The 20,164-nt window shown below is 47.4% G+C and overlaps 1 protein-coding gene across 1 annotated transcript; it reads left to right on the plus strand.

The window, feature by feature from the left end:
• Positions 1 to 789: 789 nt before the first annotated feature.
• LOC107189250 (semaphorin-5A) lies at positions 790 to 20,090 on the plus strand. Its single transcript, XM_015577738.1, has 15 exons — positions 790 to 1,134; positions 7,465 to 7,579; positions 11,150 to 11,246; positions 13,995 to 14,202; positions 14,697 to 14,902; positions 15,104 to 15,203; positions 15,280 to 15,479; positions 15,949 to 16,434; positions 16,884 to 17,178; positions 17,489 to 17,855; positions 17,942 to 18,027; positions 18,099 to 18,434; positions 18,524 to 18,929; positions 19,021 to 19,226; positions 19,304 to 20,090. The coding sequence occupies exons 2-15, from the start codon at positions 7,486 to 7,488 to the stop codon at positions 19,505 to 19,507; spliced, it is 3,291 nt and encodes a 1,096-aa protein (XP_015433224.1). The 5' UTR covers positions 790 to 1,134; positions 7,465 to 7,485; the 3' UTR covers positions 19,508 to 20,090.
• The last annotated feature ends 74 nt before the right edge of the window (positions 20,091 to 20,164 follow it).

Here is a 20,164-nt window from a genome sequence, read left to right on the forward strand (position 1 = left end):
TTTCGGTCGATGTTCGAACGGGGTGATCGACCTTGGCGGATCTGGCCCTTCTCGGACACGGACTGTTTTCGTCCTTCCTCGAGGACACGAAACGCCAAAGACGGCTCGCTCTTTCGATCGATTTCCATACGTTCTGATCGAATTACGCGATGAACGGGCGTCCAACATACCTACATGTACACTATTGGGCAAAAGTATGGGACCAGGTCTGATGATTAAGAGAAAAATATAATTCTACAATGTTTTGGTAAAAGTATGTGCTAAAACTGATTGGAAATGATCTGTATATGTATACTGATTCCGTAAGTTTTATTATAACGTAACAAGAAGGCGTTGAATAGGGTTATTAACAAACAAATAATGAGTTACTTCTCTGTCAATTATGAGCTCTGGTCCCATATTTTTGAAGGATTCTGTACGTAGAACATATTTACCTGTCCTTCAAAGATGAACAACTCTACTGAAATTACGCGTTCGTAGATGATGTTAATTGATACGAGTCGATGAACCGAGTCGGCTGATCGAGGATGAGATCGGCTTCGAAGAAACTGTCATTGGTTTGATGAAATGTTAGACGGTAGCGGAAACAGAGGTGAAAAAGAATTTAAAGTGACCGCGCGACTCGTGGCCATCTTGGGAGGATCAGGAGAAGCAGAGATCGTAAAAGAAGTTCGGCGCGTGCGTAGTAAAGCGGTCAGGTCGGTAGAGTCGCGCGGGTAGGGAGAAACGAGGAATCGGGTGGTTCTCTTTCCGTTCGTTCAGTGAACTTACTTTAGTGGTCTCGCGGCAGTCGAGCTGCGTGGAGTATGTGTACGTGATTTTGTGTTGTTGTTATTCCGGCTATCAAATACATATACACACCGGATCGCTTAGATTTTTCTTTTGATCCGAATAATCTTTAACGGTGATCGATCGATACGTCAATCGACGGATAAAACTGCGAGGAAACATACGCGAATCGGGCTTATCTCGAAACTGTCGCAACAAGTCAAATGGGAGTTGGAAATCAGTGTTGACACCGTCGGTTCTGGGATTCATCTTACCACGAGCCGTGCAACAAGAACCATGCTTGGAAAAGGGGAGAAAAGGAGCTCGGAGAAATCGACGGACATGTGATCGGTTCTCTTGGAAGCTGTAAGTGTATATATATAGTGTATATATGTATAGTATTGTATAGTGTATTAGATACGTCTCGGAGTTTAACGTTCGTTTTACGGGTGAATCGTGAGATAACCGTTTCGATTAATCGCGCTCGGTATCTATTCGATTAGAACGCTATATGACGCGTTCGATAGATTCCCGGCTTTCCTTGATCAGTCGCGATCAATCGAACTGATTTAATTCGGATCGTACAGATCGATGTTACTCGACGCGAACACAAACAAGAAAGAAAAAACGAATACCGTCCGAACGTCGCCGAGCTAAAGGGCTTGTTTTGCCTGACGCTACCTATCCACGGCATGAATTATTTATCGAATCGTGCTCGATCGTCCCACTAACGAGAAACAGAAGGACGCGTGCTTCACGTTGTGTGTTTGCTAGGCGAGCTGGACGATTATCGCGAACTTTTGCGAAACAGAGAGATCGTTTACGGACGTGATTTCTTCTGCGTGCGTTTTAATCAGGACTGGTGTTGTATGTACACATCCAACCCGGGGGAGAAGTTGTAAAACTTCCATCGGGAGCGAGTTAAGAGGGAAACCTCGAGTCAAGAATAGGTCCGAAATAGCCGTAGACCTGCCAGCGGATCGATTATCGTATTTCCGGCTAACTGGGATGCCGAAACGTTCGACAAGTTTGCTTTTACACTTTGAATAGTAGGCCTTTAGAGGACCACGGGAATATAATTGCGATTTCGTTAGCTGTTTTTTTATCAATATACACATTCCAGTATTAATCACAAACATCAATCAAGTCGACAATTCGGTCATTCACTGGTTGGTTTACCCTATACCCTATATACAAGCGTCGCGTTCCGAACGATGTTTTGTCCTGGCTCCGGGAACGACCATAGCTTGTAGTAGGTAATCCGAGCGGTCAGGCGGTTTAGACGCGTTTCTCTGTTCGCTAAACGACGCGAAACCTATTGCGTGGACCAATTCTCGCCTTACCTTTTCGTTTAATTTTCTTTTTTGTTTTTTTTTTGCTTCGGTCGTCAGTCGACTCGTGGTTCCGAGAACGCGCAACGCTACTGGGGTCACGGAATTTCGCGACAGTTCTATCCAGTTTCGTTTCCGTTTGCCTCTTCGAACGATCGAGGCGAGTTCTTTCTCGTGTTGCTTCGCCGTATATACATATACGAGGGTCGCACGATTCAACGATCCGTATAAGGAGCTGCTGTGCCGTCTTGATGGCTCTCGTTTCTGCCGGTTGGTCCACTCCGAGGAGAACCCTCTTGTTCGATGCTCGTTTCGAAGACCACGACGACCTAGAAAATTCGCATCTCAACGGCGACACTCACGGAACGAGCACTCGCTACGCGTCTTGGTGCACGCGCGCCTGTTCGGCCGTGGTAAAAATCGCACTTTCTCGCCTGCGGCAAGGTAGCCGTGACGTTACCTTGCCGCGTAGCGACGTCGCTACGTTGCACCGTGGTTAACCCCTTGCTCTATGATTTTCTTGATGTCTGCAGCCCTCATAATTACTTTATCATCGATAAAATTCGTAGAAACAAAAGGAATTTGTGTACTTATCGCAAATGTAGATTTAGGCCGTATTCACACTACCGGTCACGGTCCGGTCAGATCACGCCAAATCAGGCAGCGGTATTGAAAAAGACCTTATCTTAGATAAATTGCAGTAATTTTAAATTTTTATTGTGGACAACACACAGAGCAGTGATATTCACATGGAACTTCGAGCAAGAACCAGTGACGTGCGGGGAGAAGTATTGTAGAACGACATTACGATGTAGCACCACTAATAACCACATTACTTTTTTTTATCTTTCATTCGTTATTCGAAGTTTTTTTATCTAGATAACGAATTTGCCAATCTCTGCTCTGGACTACGAGGTTTGACAGTTCTGCGAGTTTCCTCGACAGTGCATCGTTTCGCGAACGTCCGTTGGTCGGAATTTTATCGATCGAAAGGTGACAAACTGTCATCGCTTCGTTTTATCGCCGTGATCGATCATTCGTATCGCGTGGATTCGCGAATCTCGGTTTCCGTTCCGAGCTCGCCTCAGCTCGCGGACGATGTCGACGTCCGGCCGAGATTCGCGGCTTAAACGTCCGTTTAATTTATTAACGGCAGTTATACCCTACTTGTAACGACTCGACTCGTCGTCGTTGTTCGTCGACGAACGCGTAACAGGTTGCCTGGAGAATTTCTCGACCGATCATTTCCCCCTCGACGCCTCCCTGTTTTAGATAGGGGTTTACGCCAGAGTTTATTTATTTATTTATAAACAGTTTGGCCCCATTGTTTCCATAACTTGTTTACATAGGTCACATGTCGCAGGATACATAATTGAATCGCTTATTTCAGAAACCCCTTAAGTGCAGAATTACAAATTTTGAGGTATTTAAGAAAAACACCCTCGCGTGCGCGCAGTTCCGCGGGAGATTAAACCCTCGTTCCCTCTCGCGGTGAAACGACGAATCGGAGGTCGAGCAGCGAGAGATGACCCTGTTATCGGTGACGAGCGTGACGAACGAGCGATCGACGAACCACCTGTTTCGTTTTCATCTCTGCTTATACAGAGTGTCTCAGCTAACTTAATCACCTCGAATAAAGACTTATCGGTTTATGAAAATTTTGAGGCGTGGAACTTAAATGGCATCATGGTGCACATCTTATAAGATACGTTCTTTATTTGTGGGTCGAGACATTTCAGAAATCTCAAGGTCACCTTGATTTTTTTTAACGGAATGACCTATTTTTTGTACCATCGATCGATAGAATATGAAACTCTGAACAACAATCTCACTCTCACAAACAATCTCTACTGATCACGATTCGTGGTTCACCCTGTGTATACGCCTTTCGTACATACCGATAGACATGTGAGGGCGTACATATACGCCTTTCGTAGTAAAAGGGTCAAATATTCATGAGACTTCGAACACTCATCGAGGATTTACTGTACACACATATTAACTCTCTCGTCGAGGTGAACCGAGTCCGCGTGACCATGTTTGGCGACCCGCTCCCATAAAATTTCTCGCCGGGCCGTACACGCGCGCTCGGCCACGCGCGGGTTCTACACTTTATTCGTCGTACTTCCAACCTACTCGCCTGCCGGGCCAAGATAAATCGCCTGGTAGTTGACGCGAACGAACCGCGGCCACGCGAACGAGAGGACGCTCGCTACTTGCTTACTACCCGTGCTACGGCGCTCCTCCATATCCGTGGAACGAGAAAACCAGCCGGTTACGAACAGATACGGAGAGAGAACTAGAGGGAAAGTGATAGAGAGCAAGACTCGACGATTAGTTTTTAAACGAGAATGGAAATTCGCGATCGTCTATATCATAAGTTTTTAAACTGTGGTCCGCGGACCCCTGGGGGTTTTTTTGACCAAAAGAAAAAAACTGTGAAAAGAGGGTGGTGAGCCAAAAGATTGGGAAACTATGCTCTATATCTATGACAATCCAGCTGTACGGATCAAGCTTGTAAACGTTTAGTAGCGCAGGCTCGAAAAATTGAAATTTGATTTAAATTAAATTAATTAAAAATGGAATGTTCAGAACTGAATGTACCTCTCTGGAACGTGTGGCTATAGCCCCCCAGGACCCTCCCTTGATCCAGCGCTGGAGTAGAATCAGCGATTTTGCACCGTGTTTTGGTACGCGAACGGATAAGCAACGAGAAGAAGACGATCTAATCTCGTTGTGCCGTAAACGCGTTTATCGTTCGACTCGTTGGTCCCCTTATCTTTGGTAATCAAAAGCTGACACGTCTTGGGCGATAGGTGAGCGGGTACGTCGAACGAGCTAACTAACGGTACCTCGCTTCGGCGACGCGGCGATCCAGCCGCGAGCCTATGATACGGCGACGCCAACAAAACCGATTTTCCTCTCGGTGTATCGCACGTCGAACGAAGTTTCGTTGCGTGGATAGGAAGTAATAATTATTTATTATTAAACACACTAAATATGACTTCTTTGGGTGATCGTAGAGTTGTCAACGATCCTTCTTTCTCATTCAAGCTTATAAATGGTTAAATCTCACGTCCTCAATTGTTTCAGCTCGTTTATTTTTGTGCTCCTTCGAGGTGTGATAGAAAGAATCATATATTTTATTATGCTATAGTAAAAACTAAATATGGTTCAGGCGATCTAATTTATCGAATCCTGAAATCAGTAAATAAATTCATTTTCCAATTCTGTTTTGAAATTCCGTGTTTTCCGATTCCGATGCCTTTCACCCCACCTTTCCCACTTCGTATACCTGGCTCGCCTACGCCCCGACGCGCGTCCACGATACACATGTATGCATACATCGATTCCAATAGGCTATCTTATTTATACGAGGTGCGATTATCTGTCCCTCGATGGACACACAAACAACGTAGAGATCAAGACGAAGGAATGGACGAACGAACCGATATCGTTCGGTCGAGTACGACGTCGATTTATCGGGTGCGCGCCGATGCGACCGATTGTCACAACATCTAACGGAGAATCGGTTATCGGTTACTCGACGGATCACGTACGGTCTCCATAAACGAATACGGTAGACTGTACTTCATCCACTTGGCCTTATTCGTCCTCGAGTCACCGAGCATCGTTTGGAGTTAATATCGGGTCGATTGATCGAAGAAACGTATCTTCGCGAAGCAACGATTAAAACGATGCAACGAATCGAGACCAACTCGAGGTTGCGATATTTATACGGAGGAAAAGCATGCGTCCAATTAGGGGTCTTACGCAATTTTTTAATAATTGTAAATTCAGTTGAAAATTTAACAGAACATTCTTAAAAACTTCAACTTTCGATTGCTACCGAAAAATCTCTAGATCAACGATAAAATTATGGAAAAAGAAATCTTATAAAAATTTATTTTTAACACGAGCCTTATATTCATCACTTGTTATTTAGTTACAAAAAATGACGTTTTCGTCAAAAATCAGATGGTTATAAATTCTTTACAGAGTTATTTGTACGTATTGTTACTTATTTGTACATTTGTGTTTCATTTCAGTATTTTGAAGTAGTTTAAAATATAAATCATGCAAATTAAATTGGTGAAATTGATAAATAGTATAAAACGTCTTATGGAGCCCCAGCTAGATGCGACACTAAACGCGTGAGTTACCTTAAAAGAGTTTCGGGGGACCACCGTGGCGTTCGTGTATTATCGTGCGGCCGAGGGATTTTTAAAAAGTTTACCCTCTCGAGACCACCGCGACGCGAACAGGAATATTTCACGTGAGAAGCAGGAACGCGAACAGGGATAGCCACGGGGAGAACAGGGAATGTCTGACGGTGAACGGGTGTCGACTCCCGTCGCGAAAAATACCGGAGTTCCGCTGCTTAAGGTGGTTCGTGCCAAATTCGAAAGACTAGATAATTAAATATAAAGTCCAGGATATGTAGGTTATTGGATGGTTATTGGGACTATGTGGAGGACTTGGCAACGTTGCTGAAGTAGGGTCATATCAGCGAAATACAAATACGTTTAAAAAATATTTTACTTATTTTGTGTTTTAGTGAATTCTAATTTTCTAATTGACTCCGCGGGAAAACTGAACACGCACCACGTGTATAGATATGCGTGCAAAAACAACGTTGCCAAACTTACCAGAAACGAGCACCGTGGAGTCATACGATTAACCAAATTATATTTTTTATTTATAATATAATGAAGAATGATCAATGGTAATGTCATCGAATTTCGTAGATATAACTTTTATAGATGATTAAAATGTATTAGCGGGTGTTTAATACCAATTATTAATATGATGCTATATTGACTAGAGAGTCAGGGTCGAACCATCTTAATCTGTTCGCGGGTCCCAAAACGTTCTTCGTCATCGATCACGAAAAGAACCGGCCGGCGATCGTACGGTCGTCGTGTCTCACCCTCTCTCCGTTCGCCGTTTCTCTTTCACGCCGTGTTTCACAGCCTTTGAGCGTGACAGAAATACAACTCGTGTCACTTGCGTATATACCGCAGCCACGTGGGTCCGCTGGTGTTTCCCGACGCGACTCCGACGTTTCGTTTCCTCCTTTGTCCCGCTCCCCTGTCTATTCGTAGACTAGACAGACGGGATAGCAAGCCGTGTCGTCACCGTGACGGCTACGTACGAAAGTACCGCGCCAAAAAAAAAAAAAAAAAAACAAAAAAAAAACTAAGGAACCATCGTTTTGCGTTCCGTAGAGTCGCGAATGGATTCCACAGCTTACAGCATGTCAGATCCTAATAGACGGTCCAGACGAACGCGAGGAATCGATGAAATAAAAATTGTGCCAACACCATTGACCGATTCCCATCTTTTGTTTGATTTATCGTTTCAGACGTAACGGTTCCGTGTCAAGATGGAGCGGCGGTGGTCGGCGCTGGTAGCGACACTGGGGATATTGGTCGCGACCGTATGCGCCGTCGACGACTTTCGACAAATCTCCTACGAAGGTAAGAGACTCGGGAAGGCAGATACGTAAGATACATACGCCTTGCGAGAAACGAAAGAGGCAAAACCGCTGGTTTCGAAGCGGTTGGGGCTCGCCCACGTCGATCGCAACCGGTGGATCGGTACCGAACGGCGCACGGCCACGGTTCGCGTGCTCATCCTCTTCGGGCAACCGAGGTTTCCTTTGTTGCTGCGTGGGCGTCGAGGCGCGGACGCGTGCCGGTTACCGCGATTATTCCTTTCGTACATAAACGTATGTATACCTACGTTTGTGTATATGTGTACGAACGCGTCGCGTCTCTCTTCTCGGAAGAAGCGAACGCGTCGATGGAGAGAAGCTAAGGTACACGTACCGATTCTGAAACGCTTTTTGCTGGGGTTATTCAATCGTCTAATTTAAATTATTTAATGCATTAACTTTGAAAGTTTGCATACCATTCGGTAGACAAATGCTTTTTGAATGCATAATGACTTTAAAGAATTAAAGTGAGGACCTGTACGTATACATCGAGTTCGTACTATGATCCAGTATTTCATATTCAATGTCCTTACCTTGAAATGGTCACTTATCTATCAGAAATGACGTTAGGTATGCATAGGACGTTTGTGAAAAGACCAAATTTTTTTGCAAAATTTCGCAATAATATTTTCTAAAGTGCTTGCATGTACAAAAATAATATCGACTGTGAAACGAAAATAATTTCGTTATTTGTGACGTTGTTTCTAAAAGGGGACATGTTTCAGAAGGCGTTTCATAATCGGTACGTTTACCTTACTCGGGGACCAAGAAAAACGTTCGAGTTTCGAGTTGGTTGGTGTTTCGGGCGTACGCAACGACGCGAGGACGCGAGCAGTCGCGTAGGCGATGAACATGGCACGCGTCGGCACGCGCGGCTATCCTCGCCGCTCGCAACATTCGCGTCGATTTCTCCAACGCCTGCCCCTCCCGCACCCGCCGATTCCGATATAGCCGGCGTCGGCCGTCGCGACGTCTCCCCCTCGCGTCGACGAAAACACTTTCAACGAGCATCCTTTGTTACACGTCGCGTCATCCTACAGCATCCTTTACCCTTTCTCCCGCGATGCTCCACGAGCCTGCTGCGTAAACTCCTTCGGCCTCGAACGGCATCCTACGTTACGTGAAAAACTTTCCAGCTTTAAGACAGCTTGAAGGCGGCTTGAATCGCGTCGATTCGTTCTTCGTGGAAAGCGTTGTTCCAGCGAAACGAGATCCGCGCTTGCTGGCTCGCTCACTTCGCGATGGAATGCCTGGTTCTTGACTCTAGCGACCGGATTTCATTTACCGGGCGTCGTTGAGATCTCGTAACGCATTACAGACTCCTCTCGATTATTGTCCTGAACTCGTAACGCACTACAAACTCCTCTCGATTATTGTCCTGAACTCGTAACGCACTACAAACTCCTCTCGATTATTGTCCCGAACTGGTAACGCATTACAAACTCCTCTCGATTATTGTCCTGAACTCGTAACGCACTACAAACTCCTCTCGATTATTGTCCCGAACTGGTAACGCATTACAAACTCCTCTCGATTATTGTCCCGAACTGGTAATACATTACAAACTCCTCTCGATTATTGTCCCGAACTGGTAACGCATTACAAACTCCTCTCAATTATTGTCCTGAACTCGTAACACACTACAGACTCCTCTCGATTATTGTCCCGAACTCGAGTTCGCGCTTTTTTGTCCTAAGCCCGAGCCTCTGCAGTAAAAATGGAGGGGCAACAAAGTGTACGCTTTACATGTTCCAAGCCTCCCCCCTTTAGTGGTGGGGATAACGTCTGGACAATAATTGTGTAGAACAAGTCAGACGATAATCGAGATGAGTCTGTATTTAGATACGCGGTTCGGAAGCGTGACAAACGCGCGTCGAGACGAAACGATCGGTGTTTCCGCGTTGCTGTCGAGCCGAGATGCTATTTCCTTGTACCTCGGCGCCGAGTGCGACTCTCGAGGAACGTGAGCGATTCGCGTGTTGCGTCGAAATCGAACAACGTGTTAATAATAAAAGTTTACTGAGACGGGCGTACATTCGCCCAATATACATTTAAATAAAGTACTGATTCGTCTCCTTGTTCATCGCGAATCGAAAACTAGGATCGAATTCCAGCACGCTCCTCTCGTACGCGTCTTATTCGATTTCTCGCGAGTCGAATGAGACGGCGTGGCGTATCACCGTTCTCTTTTTCCCTTTAACGTTTTCGCTTCCCGAGAATCGAGAGAGAAAGAGAGAAGAAAACCGCGGATCCATGGACCGCGAAAATATGGGCACGCTCGGAGAGAAGGTACTGAGATGGAGGAGGACGAATGAACGGAGAAAAGGAAAGGATAGAATAGGAGAAAAAGACTGGTTGAGGGAGAGGGTCCCGATACGCCGGGTGGGGGTCCACGAGAAAAAGAAAAGGCGGAGAGTGAAGGGAGGATACCCGAGAGGCCTTCGAGATCAGGTTATGCTAACTGGGGCCCGTTCGTCCCACACGTATCTACTTATAAGCAGGCGTACGTGGTTGCACAGCAGACGCTGGCGTCGCGGCGGTGTAGGTTCTTGTGGCGCGCTCACGTTCTCCCTCGTGTACACGCACCTCGCCGCTGCACCACAGATAAACGAGTACTTGAATGTCTTGAATACGTGGAAATGCGAGAGGTACGACGAACCGAGCGCAGGTATCTTTGCGGATACGTTTCTCCGCGTCGGCAAACCGGCTGAAGAGTAACAAGACCAACGCGACGGAAAGGGGAGACGTTCGAGGAATAACCGAGAGAAGCTAGCTCTGTCCACCGAGGAAATTATTATTATTTATTTAGAATTGACGGGCAAGGTCCAATACAATGAATAGTTAAAATGTTTTGTCCGGGCAAATTTTTTCTTACGTTTGTCCGCTGGTAATTTCGTTATTCAGCGACGCCGGAATAATAGAGGGGGGCTGTGGTCCCGGGCCCAACTTTCTAGGTGGGGCCCGATCTAAGGCTTCCATTTATGTGAAAAAGTAATCGAATGGAATTTTGTAGAAACAAATCGGAGCAAAGTTGTGTAGAATATAACGAAGCATTGTTTGTTATAATCAAGAGTTTGTTATGATTAAATGTTACAGTGGATTTTAAGTATATTGCCGTGGTCGGGACTGTAGGGGAGTAAAACGGCTGGAAAACTAGGAAAAAACCTTCCGATTCGCGGAACACAGTGGCGATCCGTATACGTCGGTTAACCGACGGAAGAACAAGCGCGAAAAGTCGAGGGATCGGTGACCGGTCGGTGCCATTAGAAATCTGGCGAATCGCACCAAACGAATACAGTGATTCCTCGATAAATGTGTCGGGGTTTGATATCTCGTTAACAAAGCCTCGGAGAATGTTTTCGCTAAGGAAAAAGTTGTTTAAAATCATCCCAGGAATCATCCCCTTCAAGGTCTTAAAACTATTTTAGGAGACTTTATGTATTCTAAATAAATAAATAAATACTACCTATCGTACGTAATTCACCGTCGTATGCATCGACGGATCGAATTCTGGGTCGACTAGAAACTCTGTAAAGCCGTAAACGTGTTCCAGATTTGGCGAACACTACCCTGTTCCAACAGGAGGGCGTGACAACGTACTCCCAGTTGCTGTTCGATGTTGCCAGGCAGCAGGTCGTCGTGGGAGCACGGTACGTACGATCAACGTGTAAAAAGCACGCCGTTAACCTTTTCGAATTAGAAAACGAAATACAAGAATCATAAATAGCGAATTTGTTTTGGTCAAGAGCATCGACGATCGTCGCGTACGATCGAAGATCGTCTAACTGAAGTCCTAAAGCGTGGAATAGGAGAATGCACGCCCTCGCGGTCTTTCTATTAATAGAAGTCGCAATATTAGACGCCACCTACGTGCGACAGAGCGACACGTTTGGAAAAGTAGTTGGAAATTCGAAAAATCGGTCCGGTTCTCTATGGCTCGGTCATCTCGTATGTACGGTAAATGACCATTGAATTCTATACCTGGAATGATAACTGTGAGTATTGGAGCTGATTTGGCCTGTTAGACAGACAACCCTGTTAGAACAAATTCGGTTTCCGCTAGGGGAAAACGTGATGTAAGGGAAATAATTCCTACCACTTGGTCTCGGAGTTAATGAAATTTATACTAAATTAACATTCGGAGTAATATTTATTTCACTACTTGAAATAAATTTACCAAGTGATAGGAAATCCTTACCCCTATAATGTTTTTTCCTCTAGGGAAAAAAGTGAGGTAGGAAGGGCCTCCTATCATTTAGTTTTCGGAGTTACTGAAATTTATGCCAAATGGCCCTTCTCCTACGTCACTTTTTCCCCATAACGGAAGCCGAGTTTGCTCGTTGGTGCACAGAGTTCAATGCGAAAAACACGTGTGCGATTCGACTGGTCAGTTCCAACCTCCTCGATACGTTCGAACCGTAATAAAGCTCGTTCGGCTTTCAAGTCGCGTCGAGTGGAGTCTTTCCAGGCGTTTTTCTTCGTGTCCAGAGACGGCCGGTTGTTATTCGGGGTGAAAAACAGAGAAAGGAGAGAGGCGAACGTCCGAGAACGTCGGAGAACGTCCAGACGGCGCCAAAGTGTCCCGTGTCGAGTACGCAATCGTTCTTGTTCTCGGATAATCGCGCGAGCCTCGCGATCGGACAGGTATTAAACGAGTAGGCTGTTGCTGTTGCCGGTGCCGTTCCACCGTCGCCACTATGTCGGTTCAGTTACGAACAGACCGAACCAGGGAAATTGAACGGAACGAGAAAGATAATCATTCTGGCGACCCAAGCGCGTATACGTGACGCGAAACGGCGCCACGATTTGCATTCTTACTTTAATTCATGTGCTCGGCAAACCGTGACGTCACCAAATCGGAGCTTATCGAGAGTGTACAGCGTCGCGACAGGTATCGAGAACGAGCGAAACGTGCTTCGGTTCGTTCGCGTCTCGCTGTTCCTTTCCTGGATTGAGACGGCTGTGGCGGTCGACAGCTTGGTGTTGAAACGAACATGTGCACAGGCTCCTAAACAATTCAATTATACATTGATTTCTAGCTTATTGTATGTGGCTTCATTCATCCTTCGTAATTCCGTCCCCGCGACCGTATACAGTAAATCCTCGATAATTATTCCAAGACTTCTCAACAAGAAGAGATACCCAGGTGTAATGCTGACTTTTCAATGAGGTTTGGCACAGTGATAGAACTTGGAATACTGAAGCAAATTATATTTATTTCAACCGTATATGACCGTTAGTTTATGGAATATTTAATGTTCAGTGACGGGGAGCCTTCGAACACTCATCGAGGATTTACTGTAGCATCAAAATACACATTCGAAAAATTTGAGACTAGGTCGCCGATGAAATCAATAAGAAGAAGCTTGTTGAAAATTCAGTTTTTGATACAGCTCTTATGGCAGTCTTAATCTAGTCACTATAGCTCGGAGAGGCACTATACGAAGCGGTCGAAAGACGCTCCGTAATCGTCGGACAGACCGACGTGACGCGAGGGCGACGAGCTGTCGACGTCGTTCGTTCAGCAAACAGGAAGCAATCTGTTTCAATGAATCCGTTCTAACGTCGTGTTCTCTGTAACGTTCTGGGACTCGAGCCGACGATAGACGGTCGATCGGATTCGCTCGAAAGTAACAACGCGCGCGATCTTTCGTCGGGTAGGAAAAAAAGTTGCGCAGCGAGCGAAAGGACGTCGAAATTGATCGCTCGAGAGTTTCCCCGTTGGCTGTTACATTAGACCACTTAGATTATTTGCACGCGGCGAACCGGCCACGCTTCCACCTTGGCTGAATAATATTCTAATTGCTCTCGATCAAAGTGTTGCGCGTAGTCGCGGCGGGCGCCCACGTAGGCGCCGTTTACGCTTCGCTGCGAGTTATACCTTACCGTCCCCCTTTCGACTCGATCCCCTGCACTGGTTCCCATGCTGGCCCTGTGCAAGATTCTTGGACCCCTAGATTTGTTTCGTTTGAATCGGAAAAAGGTTCGAAACCAGCGATCGATATACAGGGTGTCCTAAAATAATTGTAAGTGCTTGATCAGGGTGATTCCTTGGGTGATTTGAAACAACTTTTTCCTTGGCGAAAAAGTTCTCCGAGGCTTCGTTAACGAGATATTAACGAAAAACACCAACCAATCAGTGCGCGAGTCTGTTCGTCGAGCTCTCGCAGTAGCGTTGGCTACCAATCGCAGTGCGTAGCCAACGCTACTGTAGGAGCACGGTGGGCAGACTTGCGCACTGATTGGTCGGTGTTTTCCGTTAATATCTCGTTAACGAAGCTTCGGAGAACTTTTTCGCCAAGGAAAAAGTTGTTTCAAACCACCCAAGGAATCACCCATTTCAAGGACTTAAAATTATTTTGAGACATCCTGTATAAGTACTATTTCCGCGTTTTCAGGGATAATCTGTACCGATTGACTTTAACGTCGCTGACGGCCCTCGAACACGCCAGCTGGTCCGCGCCAGACGACAAAACCAACACGTGTCAAAACAAGGGCCAGACCGTCGAGGACTGTCGCAACTACGTGAAGGTACTTCTCAGCAATGGCAAAAGTCTGTTCACCTGCGGCACTTACGCATTCAGCCCTTGGTGCACGTGGCGAGAGGTAGGTCGGGGAATGAATCAAGGAGAATGGTTGCCCGCGTAAAACGGGACCAGAGCACGGATAGTTCAGTCGAATTAAACATTTTTTAATTTCAATTTTAATTCTTGTGCAATTTAACATTTGGATCGATTTTAACGTACTATATCTCACTTTGTAGGTATTTCTAATACCTACATTTTCCATTTGACTTCTTTGTTCTCGAAAATCAACACATTTTCTTTTACAAGCGAAAAACATGGTTCTCAACCCTTTTCGAATATTTTTAACAATGTTCCATAACAATTCATGAGTCCCGACGCATATATTCCATTTCTAATGACTTGCCGAACATTTTCATGTAAAAACATAGCTAATTAGAGTTACTTTTTAAAACTGTGGTTTTGAAGTCTAATTTGACTGGACTAAGGAATTCTATGTGTATGTATACTACACTAGGATCGCTAACGTCTATAGCTTATCGCAGGAAGAAGTGATGCGAGTCTTGCGTTTCGCAGATCGAGAACATCACCAGCATCACCAGCGAGATGTCGGGCGTGGCAATGTGCCCGTACTCGCCGCACGCGAACGTCACCGCGCTGCTCGCCAGAGGACCGACAGGAGGGCTTTTCACCGGTGCGCCGACAGACTTTTCCGGTGCCGATCCCGCAATCTGTAGAACTCTCGCCTCGCCGAATCTCCGCACCCACCAATACGACTCCAGGTACATTTTAAGGTCCATTAGTAATTCTCAATACCAAGCGGTAGAAGCATAGTACAGAATCGTCTCGATTATTGTCCAGCTCGTTCTACACGATTATTGTCCAGGCATTATCCTTAGCACGGTGGGGTCCAAAAACTTTCTTCGGAGACGGACGACGCAAATTTATTCTGAATTCCATTTTTTTCTCTCAATTATGCGCAGGTGGTTAAACGATCCACAGTTCGTTGGCAGTTTCGAAACCGAGGATCACGTCTACTTCTTGTTTCGCGAATCCGCCGTCGAGTACATCAATTGCGGCAAGGTAACACAAACCGATCAAGCTCGGCGTTGATTTTCCTTTCGTTCTGCCTTCTACTCGAGCTTGTTTCCCCTTTCAGAAAATCTACTCGAGAATCGCGAGGGTCTGCAAAAACGATCGGGGCGGGCAGATCATGATGAAAGAAGTTTGGACGACTTTCAGCAAGGCCCGGTTAAATTGCTCGCTCCCCGGCGAATTTCCGTTTTACTACGACGAGATACAAGGCGCGGTCTATCATCCGGAAGAGGGGATCGTTTACGCGACTTTTACCACGCCCGTGTAAGTACGACGAGAAAAAAGTCGGGAGAATATAATCGAACATTTCACGATCGTGCGCAATCTTCTATGTCTGTGCACTAATCCGGAAGGGACGACCAGACGGGTAGGTGGTACATTTACATTACTACAATATGTAATCATCGATAAGTTTGCGAAGGCCCATCGGTAATGACAAAGGGAGGTCCTCAGGTGTAACTCTGACTTTTTAATGAGGTTTAACACAGTGATAGAACTTAGAATTCTCAAGCAAATTATATTTGTTACAATCGTATATGACCATTAGTTTACAAAATATTTAATGTTCTGTGCCAAGGAACCTTCGAACACTCATCGAAGATGTACTGTACATCTAATACAACGATTCGATCGAACGAAAAGAGAGGGAGAACGGTAGGGAAATGTCGGATACGATCGGGAATATCTGCTGGACGTACGATACATTGAACTCCGCGTTGTCGCGTATTTTTAGAAACGGTATCGCTGGCTCGGCGATCTGCGCGTTCAACATGTCCGCGATCACCGCCAGCTTCAACGGGCCTTTCAAGCACCAAGAGAACTCGGGCGCGGCCTGGGAGAGGGGCCCGGTACCTCATCGGTCGCGTCAACGGTGCGGAACGTCCGCGGATGTCGCTCCGCATCAGATCATCGACAATCAGCGGTATCAGCTGATGGATGACGGAGTCCAAGGCACGACTCTCGAGCCCCTTCACACCTCGATCCTCGAGAGGTTCACGCATATTGCTCTCGATCTGACCCCGACCAAATTGCATCGCGGTGTCGCGGTGCTCTACGTCGCCACGGATGTCGGGCTGATAAAAAAAATCTCGGTGTTGCCGAGAACCCAGGAGACGTGTATCGTCGAGGTCTGGGGACCTTTGCCGTCCACACCGTTGTCCTTGCAGTTCCTCAAGGACACGCAGAGTCTGTACGTCGGTATGGAGACCGGGCTGTTGAGGTACGTGATATCAAACTCGCAAGACGGTTTGGTTTTGAAAGGGGCACGATGGAAGGGTTGTGGGGGAACCTTTGTACCTTGGGAACATTTTTTTTTATTTTCTGTTTTCGAAAGTCCTAAATGATTTACGCAGTTTATGAGAGAGGTGATTCTTAGGGTGATATGAAACCACATTATTGCCTCATTATACTACTGATATTATGCAAGGTATTAGGGTTATTTAAATCTGTATTCTTCTAATAATTGGAATACCCTCTTAATCAGTCTTTACGCGGTACATCTACTTTTGTAGGCCTTCGTAGGCGTAGCTAAAGCTATCAATAGTATTGCCAATTTTCCAAAACCAAATCCACTAACATTTAAAATTGTATATAGGACCGTAGTACAACCATGTCTGAGGTACAACCGGTTTCCCAACTGCAAAACACGGGTCGATTCCTCTATTTCAGGCTGCCCGCGGTCCAGTGCCATCGGCATCGTAGCCGCCAAGCCTGTCTGAATGCGCAGGAACCGTACTGCGGTTGGAACGAGCATCTGATGATGTGTGCCCCGGCGCCACGACAAAATCACTTGGCCAATCATTGGCACCAGGAGGTGACCAAGTGTCCGGTGCTCACGGACCCCGTGGACGGCGGTTGGAGCGCCTGGAGCTCGTGGTCATCGTGCCAGCACGGAACTCCGGATCATGCTCACCCTCACGGGCACACGCATTCCCACGGTCATGTTCACTTCGAGCACGCGGAGGTTGGTTGGTTCGTAGATCGATAATGGACGACGCGTACAGATCTGTAAATACTGGATACGGTATTGGGTTTTGACATTAAGAGCGCCACTGTAGTTCCGAAGCTCTGTAATCGGGTCAGAGTGTCATACATGTGTACGAGTACATTTAGTACCAGGGACGCTCGTCAGGCATCGCGTGTGGTTCATTCTCAAAGATGGCAGCACCCTTATGATCACATAGCCAACGAGCCTACGCCGTATCCAGTATATACAGATTGTGGCGACGCAGCATCGAACCGTAGCTATGAACTTTGTGGGGTGTTGTTTGTAGACGACGGACAGCTGTCAGTGTCAGACTCGAGAGTGCAATAATCCGCCGCCACAACACGGCGGGTCGACGTGTTCTGGCGCCAGGGTCAGGGTAACCAATTGTACCGTCCACGGCGGTTGGACTGCCTGGTCGGCCTGGTCAGCTTGCTCGCAGACCTGCGGCTTCGCTATGAGAACGCGTCGACGTTCCTGCACGAACCCAGCTCCAGCTTTTGGGGGTAGAGTATGCGTGGGTCACGACCACGACGATATCGTTTGCATAGATCTACCGCCTTGCCCAACCCCGGCAAAGGTCGCGCCACCCCCTCAGATCGGTCAGTGGTCCCCGTGGGGCGCGTGGAACGCTTGTTCACGACCCTGCAACGGTGGTAAGTGATCCCATTAGCTCGCAAATGAACTTATCCCTAGCACATCCCCACCTACGGAAAATCAGACTATACCTTTCATCCCGCAGGTATGCGAATACGAAGGAGAACGTGCGAGAATCCGTCCCCACGAAAGTCCAACACCGTCGTCGAATGCAACGGATGCGACTTTCAGGTAACGAACGAAACGCAAGACGATCGACGCCGTGCCGCGAACCTTCGTTGAACGTTCCGTCTCGGTTGTAGATCGAGGAATGCAACAGCCACCAGTGCGTCGAAACCAAGAGGTATTCCGGTTGGACGCCGTGGCTCGCCGCGAACGCCACCACCCTCCAAAGTGGGAACGTCGGTTACGTAGAGAAACGTTTCCGGTTCAGCTGTAGGGCACAAACGGACGATCCCTCGAGCGTGAGGGTGCAGCTCGCCAAGGAGGACGAACGTTACTGCCGTAACGACGGCTCCTGTTTGCGAGGTAGCACCAGTCCGAACGGATACGCCGATGTCGCGACGGACAGCGGCTGGAGCGAGTGGTCCTCCTGGCGGGCTTGCGATCGTCCTTGCGGAGGAGGCTCGCAACATAGAGTAAGTCCCTGTTCGATTGTCTCGTTTTCTGTCTCACGGCGGACTCTCTGTACTACTGTTACGGTTGATTGACTTTGGACGTCGCGCAGGTCAGACAGTGCGAATCGCCACCTTGCGAGGGCGGTGTCTCGCTTCAAACGAAACTCTGCAATATGCATCCGTGTCGTACGAGCCCGAGCACGAGCACGGAAAATGGGCAATGGTCCTGTTGGACCGACTGGTCCGAGTGCTCGGCCTCGTGCGGCCTCGGTGTACGCACACGGAGCAGAGAGTGTTTGGGCCCGGAGAGCTGCGAGGGACCGCGACTGGTCCGAGAAGCCTGCGAGATGTCGACATGCGAGTCCCTCGTCGGATGGGACTTGTGGTCGCGGTGGACCCCATGCGACAACGATCACCAACAGCACCGAAAACGTCAGTGCCTCGAGGACGGGAACGGTATGTGCCAAGGGCCGAGTAGAGAGATCCGCGACTGCCTGCCCGATTGCTCTGATAACGGTGAGTCGAGTCGATTCTGGGCGATTACTCGTTATCGCTAGTGCTCATTTCATCATCGGTCCCCTCGACGCGATACTTTTGCATCTTTCAGACGTGAACGCCCTACGATCGAGCGTGGAACGGTCCGGTGTTACGATCGGCGCGGTGATCGGCAGCTGCGTGGTCGGATTTCTAGTGGGTTTGGCGCTCACCGCGATACTGAGCTTCTGGTACCTGAAACGGCGACAGCGACGTGTCCCCGGTAGCCCGCACTACGTCACCAAGCAGAATCCTTACGTGACGGTGCCGTTGAAAGAGGTAATCGATCGCTCCGACGATCTGCCCGGTCAGAATCGTTGAAGACGGTGTTTCATAGGGGAATTCTGTTGATTCAGGTGAACGCGAAGCGACAGCCTAGCTTCTCCGGCAGCACGAACGGCAACGGGACGCTCCGCGGCAAAAACAATCCGAACGTAAACGGTCTTGGTAGCCCGAAACTGTACCCGAAGAGCCTCGATTACGAGTCCGCCACGCTGAAGCGCAACAGCCACGGTCAGCAACAGATCCGTGTCGATTTGGATCAAGACAAATACTATTGAACCCGATCCACCAACGCGACGCGTCGGGAAAATTTAAAGCATGAGTCGTTCCTCCGCGTGAATCGGGTCAAGGATCATCACAGTGCCACTAGGACGGACCGACGAGTCCCCCTTCGACGTAGACTGTTCGATGGTAGACGCTACTGTGATCGCGAGATCGCTATGAAGGCGAGATCGTGTCGTGAAGCCGCTGAAATCATCCGGGAAAGGGTAACTCGAGACTACGTAGGAGGATGAAGGGGGTCACGAATGTTGTATATATAGACAAAACAGAACTGTATTATGTACTCCCTTTATTTTAAGGACAGATGACTTGGAGCTTTATGTAGAGCAATTTGGTGCCATTACGTTACATGGATTTTAATCGCGACGTCGAACTAATGTGTACGACTAGAAACTGTACTCGGAATGAGTGAACGCGCGTGTTTGTGTGTGTGCATGCGTGCATGTGCGTTCGAGGCACAACGTTTATTACTTTGTTTTGGCTCACATTGAGTCACGGAAACGTATCGGGAGATGTACGCGCGAAGAATAACCGATAATACCAATAAAACAACGATCGTCCACGCGACTGTGGCGTGCGCAACAGAAAACGAACGATCCAAACGTTTCGTACGAGTAAACGAATCATCTTCCGATAACCTTACCAGCGAGGTG

This window comes from Dufourea novaeangliae, unplaced genomic scaffold, assembly GCF_001272555.1.
Source record: "Dufourea novaeangliae isolate 0120121106 unplaced genomic scaffold, ASM127255v1 scaffold146, whole genome shotgun sequence".
NCBI classification, from domain to species: Eukaryota; Metazoa; Arthropoda; class Insecta; order Hymenoptera; family Halictidae; genus Dufourea; species Dufourea novaeangliae.